We start from the raw sequence: 7015 nt of genomic DNA, 5'->3' as shown, positions 1-7015 counted from the left end.
TCCTGGAATATGACAACCACAAGGTTAGTCCCCCCAACTACCCCCAGACTTACTCCATTTGGTCATCTGGTGTTGTAATCCACCAATTATTTTAAAGGTCAACCTACACTAACCAATGCAATCTGCTTCTGTAACTTGCTTGCTCCCACCCTATTTTGTGGTTTTCACCTTTAAAAAACTATGCCTGTTTCACTAAAGGCGCACTCTGTTTCTGCGTGTGCAGACCGCCCTACATATATGTAGATAATAAAACTTTCCCTTTGTGATTTGCATGAGAGATGACTCTTGGGGTCTTCCTTCTCAGCGACTCGACCCTTACATTTGGGGGCTTGTCCGGGATCGTCTCCCATGGTGGGGGACCCCAATGGCCAAAGAGCCTCTCGAGGTAAGTACAGCCGTATAACTTTGTCTCTTGTCTTATGTCTTGTCTTGTGGTTTCATTTCATTCTCAAGTTGTGAGCGCTCAGTTTGTTTCTGTTGGCTGGGAACAAGACACGTAAGCATTGCGATCCCCATGGCACTGTGGTTCAAGGCGCATAAGCCCTTGAATTGTTCCCTCTTCTTGATGTTGTTCTGGTATGTGGTTTGGGCCACAAGTCACATCTCCACTGAGTAATTTTGCCTGACGTTGTTCCAGGCTGTTTGAGTTTGCCTGATGTTGTTCCGGGCTGTTTGAGTTTGCTTGAAGTTGTTCCGGGCTGAATTTTGAGTTCATGCTGGCTTATAACTGATACCTACGTTCTGAGTTTTAGTGTTTGATGTTGTCTATGTTCATGTGTCTGGTGCCATAACTTCTTTTTTCTTTCCTACAGCGCTTTCCTTATTAATGACTTCTTCTCAGTAGGATCCCCCTCCCACCGACATCCTTCACCTGTCCCTGTTTATTTATTTGCATCAGCCTTCACTGTTTTCGCCTGCCTTGGTCCCCTTGGACTTCTGTGGGACATCAGTTATTTTGGTAATATGGGACAAGTAAACTCTGTTCCTCTCGCCCTTACCCTAGGTCATTGGTCAGAGATTAGGGGGAGAGCACATAATCTTTCTTTGACTGTTAATAAAGGAAAATGACAAACTCTCTGTTCTTCAGAATGGCCCTCCTTCCAGGTAGGATGGCCTCCAGAAGGATCTTTTCACCCGTCTCTGGTTCAAGCAGTAAAAACTGTAATCTTCCATTCCAGTCGCTCCGGCCACCCTGACCAACAACCATATATTCTAGTTTGGCAAGATCTTTGTGAAAATCCACCGGAGTGGGTAAGACCTTTTCTTCCTCCAGCTCCACCTGGACTGGCTACCCTCCTGCCAGTTAAGGCTCAATCTTCACCTCCTGGTCTCTATCCACCCTTACCACCTCCTGTCCTACCAGAATCCCAAACAGATCTGATTCAATTCGATCTAGAGGCTCCTCCTCCCCCTCTATATGCACCCTCTCCTCCTCCTGCCTCTCCTCAGGCCCAACCTGCCTCTTCGGAATCCTCTTCGTTGTATGATGATGGTGGACCAGCCCAAGGAACATGTGGAGCCCAAAGCAAATGAGCAAAAAGCCCACAAGATGTGGCTGTTACTCTTACCCTCTGGCCCTATGGGCCAATGATAGATAATGGTCACGGAGGGGAGATGCCAACACTTCAATATTGGCCCTTCTCCACCTCTGACATATAATTGGAAAAATAACAACTCCCCTTTTTCTGAGGATCCTTCTAGGATAACCGCATTGATGGAATTGCTCATGTATTGTCACCAGCCCACCTGGGATGATTGTCACCAGCTGTTGAGCACCCTGTTCACTCAGGAAGAAAGGGAGAGGATCCTCACAGAGGCCAGGAAATTGGTTCCTGAACTGGGTGGGGTACCCACCCAGATGCTGAACCTCATTGATGATGCCTTCCCCCTGCACCGCACTGACTGGGACCCAAACACCCCTGATGGTAGGGAGCATCTGTCCATCTATCGCCAGACTCTTATGGCCAGTCTCAAGGCGGCCGCGCGCCGGCCTACTAATCTGGCTAAGGTAAGAGAAATTAATCAAGGTCCTGATGAATCGCCCTCAGCATTTCTAGAAAGAATAATGGAGGCTTATCGTAGATATACCCCCTTCGATCCTCAGGATGAAGGGTTAAGACGGTCTATTGCTATGTCTTTTATAACCCAATCAGCCCTTGATATCAGAAAGAAACTCCAACATTTAGATGGGTTACAAAATACAACCCTAAGAGACTTAGTAAAGGAAGCAGAGAAAGTGTTTTATAAAAGAGAGACAGAGGAAGAAAAAGAGATAAGAAAAGAAAAAGAAAGAAGAAAGGGCACAAGAGAGAGAGCAAGAACTAGAGAGAGAAGAAAGGGAAATGATCAGGGAAAAAGAAAGAGATTGGAGATGGAACAAGGAATTAACTAAGATCTTGGCCACAGTAGATCAGGGAAATACAGGTGAGAAAAAGCCACGCCGCCCTCCATTAGAGCCCAATCAATGTGCTTAATGTAAGGAAACAGGACACTTTATCAAGGATTGCCCTACACTCAAACAAAAAAGAGAAAGAGAAAAACATAAACAGCAAGCTCTTGGAGCCCAAAGGCACCAGCCTAATGTGTTGGCCCTAGAGGAAGACGACGACTAGAGGAGACGGAGCTCGGTCCCCCTCCCCGAGCTGAGGGTATCCTTTGATGTGGAGGGGACTCCAATTGATTTTGAAGTAGATAAAGGTGCGGTATTCTCTGTCTTTCAAAATCCTCTTGGACCTCTGTCCAGCCGGAGGTCTTTAGTTCAAGGGGCAAATGGCAGTAGATATCGGGCCTGGACTACAAAGAGGACTATGGATTTGGGAAAAGGAAAAGTACAACATTCTTTTCTAGTCATACCAGAATGTCCAGCTCCACTTATGGGAAGAGACTTATTAACCAAATTGAGAGCCAGAATAACCTTTGAGCCTCAGGGGCCCCAAGTGACTTTCCTTAATCCTCTGGTGGGCCAACCCATAGCAACTATGCTGGCCATAGCTACAGAAGATGAATATCAACTCTACTCAACCCAAAGCCCCATCTATTCCTCAAAATTGGTTGACAGATTTTCCTGATTCATGGGCTGAAACTGCTGGACTAGTACTTGCCACCTTACAACCGCCTGTGTTAATATTCTTAAAAGTATCTGCCACTCCAGTCCACATTAAACAATACTATATAAGTAAGGAAGCTCACCAGGGGATAAAAGGACACATACAAAAGTTTCTTGGCCTGGGAGTGTTAATACCATGCCGGTCGGCCTGGAATACTCCTCTTGCTGGTCAAAAAGCCAGGGACAGGGGACTATAGACCAGTGCAAGACCTACAGGAAGTAAACAACAGAGTAGAGGACATACATGCTACACTGCCTAATCCCTACAACCTACTCAACACCCTGAGCCCCGAAAAGACTTGGTATACAGTATTGGACCTAAAAGATGCCTTCTTTTTCCTGTCTTTACATAAAGATAGCCAACCCCTGTTTGCTTTTGAATGGACGGACCTGGAGATGGGGACAACAGGACAGCTGACCTGGACCCGCCTCCCTCAGGGGTTCAAAAATAGCCCTACTATATTTGATGAAGCCCTCCACAAGGACTTGACTGCCTTCTGGGTCCAACACCCTGAGGTAACTCTCCTCCAATATGTAGATGACCTTCTGCTGGCTGCAAACTCGGAAACAGACTGTATGTATGGGACTCGGGGACTTTTACAAGAACTGGCCAAATTGGGATACCAAGCCTCAGCTAAAAAGGCTCAAATTTGTCAAAGGGAAGTCATCTTTTTAGGGTACACCCTCAAAGATGGGAAATGATGGCTCACTGAGACCAGAAAAAAGACTGTCACGCAAATTCCTCTGCCCGTAAACCGGAGGCAATTATGGGAATTCCTGGGAACTGCAGGATTTTGCCGCCTATGGATTCCAGGTTTCACATTCCTGGCTGCCCCCTCTATCCCCTCCTTAAGGGAGATGCCACTTTTACCTGGGGCCCAGACCAACAACAGGCCTTTGATGATATCAAAAGGGCCCTGTTGTCAGCCCAAGCCTTGGCTCTACCCAATGTGGACAAACCTTTCACTCTCTACATTGAGGAAAAACGGGGGATAGCACAGGGAGTGTTAACTCAAGCCTTTGGCCCCTGGAAACGGCCTGTGGCCTATTTGTCAAAAAGATTAGACTCTGTGGCTAGCGGATGGCCCCACCGCTTAAAAGCTATTGCGGCTGCTGCCATGTTAACGAAAGATGCAGACAAATTAACCTTGGGGCAAAAGCTAACTATAATAGCCCCACACAGTCTGGAGAGTGTAATTCGTCAACCCCCCGATAGATGGCTCTCTAATGCCAGGATTACTCATTACCAAAGTCTCTTGCTCAATAAAGACCGAATAATGTTTGGTCCGCCAACTGCCCTCAACCCAGCCACTCTACTGCCCGAAGAAACACTGGAACCAATCCTCCACACCTGCCAAGAGATCTTAGCAGAAGAAACTGGAATTCGCCGAGACCTCACAGACCAGCCACTCCCGAACGCTGAGGTAACCTGGTACACTGACGGCAGCAGTTTCTTGCTAAACAGTAAGAGACTTGCGGGGGTCGCCGTCACTGATGGGACTCGGGTTATCTGGTCATCAGGATTGAGGGAGGGCTCTTCCGCACAGCGGGCAGAACTAATTGCCCTCACTAAGGCTTTAGAGCTGGCCGAGGGAAAAAGGGCAACCATCTATACCGACAGCCCTTACGCTTTCGCTACAGCACATATTCACGGAGCTATCTACTAACAAAGCGGGCTCCTCACTTTGGCTGGGAAAGAAATCAAAAATAAACAGGAAATACTTAGACTTTTGTCAGCTATTATGCTGCCACAAAAACTGGCTATAGTACATTGCAACAGCCATCAGAAGGGCTCTAGCCCCATTATAAAGGGAAACAACCACGCTGATGAGGCTGCCAGACAAGCGGCCCTAAATGCTCCTACTGCCCTGACCTTAGAGGCAACAGAGCCGCCTGAACTTCCTACACCGCCCCATCCGATGGAGGAACCAGAGCTTCTAGCCTTTTTCCAACAAGTTCATAAGTTAACTCATTTGGGCATCAGGAAACTCTGCCTACTGGCTCGACATCATGCCACCAGTAACCTACCTCTATCTAAGGTCCAAAGACTGGCTGAACAGGTCACCAAGGAATGTAAAGCTTGTCAACTTGTCAACCCTCATCCCTCAAAACTTGTTGAGGGAATAAAGTTACGAGGAGATCGACCTGAACAATTTTTGGAGGTAGATTTTACTGAAATAAAGCCTGCCAAATATGGACTCAAATATTTGTTAGTTTTTATAGACACTTTTTCAGGATGGACCGAAGCCTTTCCTATCAAATGGGAGACTGCTCAAATAGTAGTCAAAAAGCTGATGGAAGAAATATTTCCTCGTTTTGGCATGCCAAAAGTAATCGGGTCTGACAACGGACCGGCATTCGTGGCTCACGTAAATCAGGGAGTGGCCAAGGTAATGGGGATTGATTAGAAATTTCATTGTGCCTACAGACCCCAAAGTTCAGGACAGGTAGAGAAAATGAATAGAACAATTAAAGAGACCTTAACTAAATTAGTCCAAGAGACTGACCTTAAGGATTGGACCATGCTCCTACCTTATGCTCTGTTTAGAGCGAGAAACACTCCAACTTCTAAACCACCTAACCTAACTCCCTTTGAGATTTTATATGGTACTCCTCCCCCCATACGAGACCTTAGTCCACGGCCTAAAGACTTAAAAACACCCCATACCCCCTTGCCTGATAGACTCTTGATTCTTGACCAGATCCACCAGATCTTATGGCGGCAACTTTCCTCGGCCTACCAGCCCAGCGACGGACCCACTCCCTACCAATTCCATGTGGGAGACTAGGTGTTCATCCAACAACATCAGACTGAGACCCTACAACCCCGCTGGAAAGGACCCTATCAGGTACTGTTAACTACACCGACAGCAGTCAAAGTTGACGGCATCACTTCTTGGATCCATGCTTCCCACCTCAAGCTGGCACCACAGCCACTCAATCATGAATGGACTGTGGAAAAGGTTGATAACCCTCTTAAAGTTTGGATTCTTAGGGTTACTAACCCTGCGTCCAATTGGGGGTGATAACTCCAACCCTCACAAACCATGGAGATGGACACTGTTTAGGTGGGAATATAAAAAAATATTACAGGCATGGGAAGGGACAGGAGAACCTTCCTTTCAGATATCTCCCTGTGACTTAGTGCCCTCACTGGCCCACTCCAATTGTAAAGGACACCATATTTATATGTGTCCTGCTTCCAACCCAGACAAGCCATATTGTAATAGCCCTGGTCAATACTATTGTGCCCATTGGGGATGTGAAACTATAGCAACCAAATGGTCCGTGACCACTCCTGATCCCAACATAGATGTAAAATGGACTCCAACTGGATGCCCTAAGTCAGATAAGTCCCAATGCCAGGTTGTCCTCAAGGCTTTAGGCCACACAGACCCAAGGTGGTCTACCGGGCGGACTTGGGGAGTCAAACTGTATAACTTACAACCTGGGGGCCTAATCCTTATACAAAGAACTCTGATCCCACAAAAAGCTATCGGAGTTGGTCCCAACCCTGCCTTAATCAAAGAAAAACCTCCTCTGCAACTAGAGCCTACCTCCCCTTAAGGTTCAAGCAAACTTCCCACAGCTACATCGGTCCCCTGGTTCCCACCACCTCCTCCCTCTCAGTCCCTGATAACTGATTATATAACCTCATATTAGGGGCTTATTCTACTCTCAATCATACTCAAGCTAATCTTACCCAGTCATGTTGGCCTTGCCTGTCTGCTTCACCACCATATTATGAAGGAATAGCTATAAATAAGTCTTATGCCACCCTTACTTCCAGCACGACTTGTAATTGGGATAACAACCATAAACTCACCCTGTCTGAGGTTACTGGACAAGGAAACTCTATCGGAAATCCCCCTCCTCAAGTGAAACCCCTATGTGCCATTGTCTATCAGA

The 7015-nt window shown here is 46.8% G+C and overlaps 1 protein-coding gene across 1 annotated transcript; it reads left to right on the top strand.

Moving 5' to 3' along the window:
- The first annotated feature begins 963 nt into the window (after positions 1-963).
- LOC105743166 lies at positions 964-6132 on the top strand. Its single transcript, XM_023723782.1, is given in 8 exon segments — positions 964-1419; positions 1450-1513; positions 1595-1652; positions 1654-2299; positions 2349-3022; positions 3024-3272; positions 3274-3935; positions 3938-6132. Coding segments are annotated over 8 exon segments (5004 nt in total).
- The last annotated feature ends 883 nt before the right edge of the window (positions 6133-7015 follow it).

The sequence above is a fragment of the Octodon degus genome, unplaced genomic scaffold, assembly GCF_000260255.1.
Source record: "Octodon degus isolate 3935 unplaced genomic scaffold, OctDeg1.0 scaffold00103, whole genome shotgun sequence".
Classification (NCBI taxonomy): domain Eukaryota; kingdom Metazoa; phylum Chordata; class Mammalia; order Rodentia; family Octodontidae; genus Octodon; species Octodon degus.
Note: the sequence above shows the minus strand (reverse complement) of the source record. Positions and strands in the feature narration are given on the sequence as shown.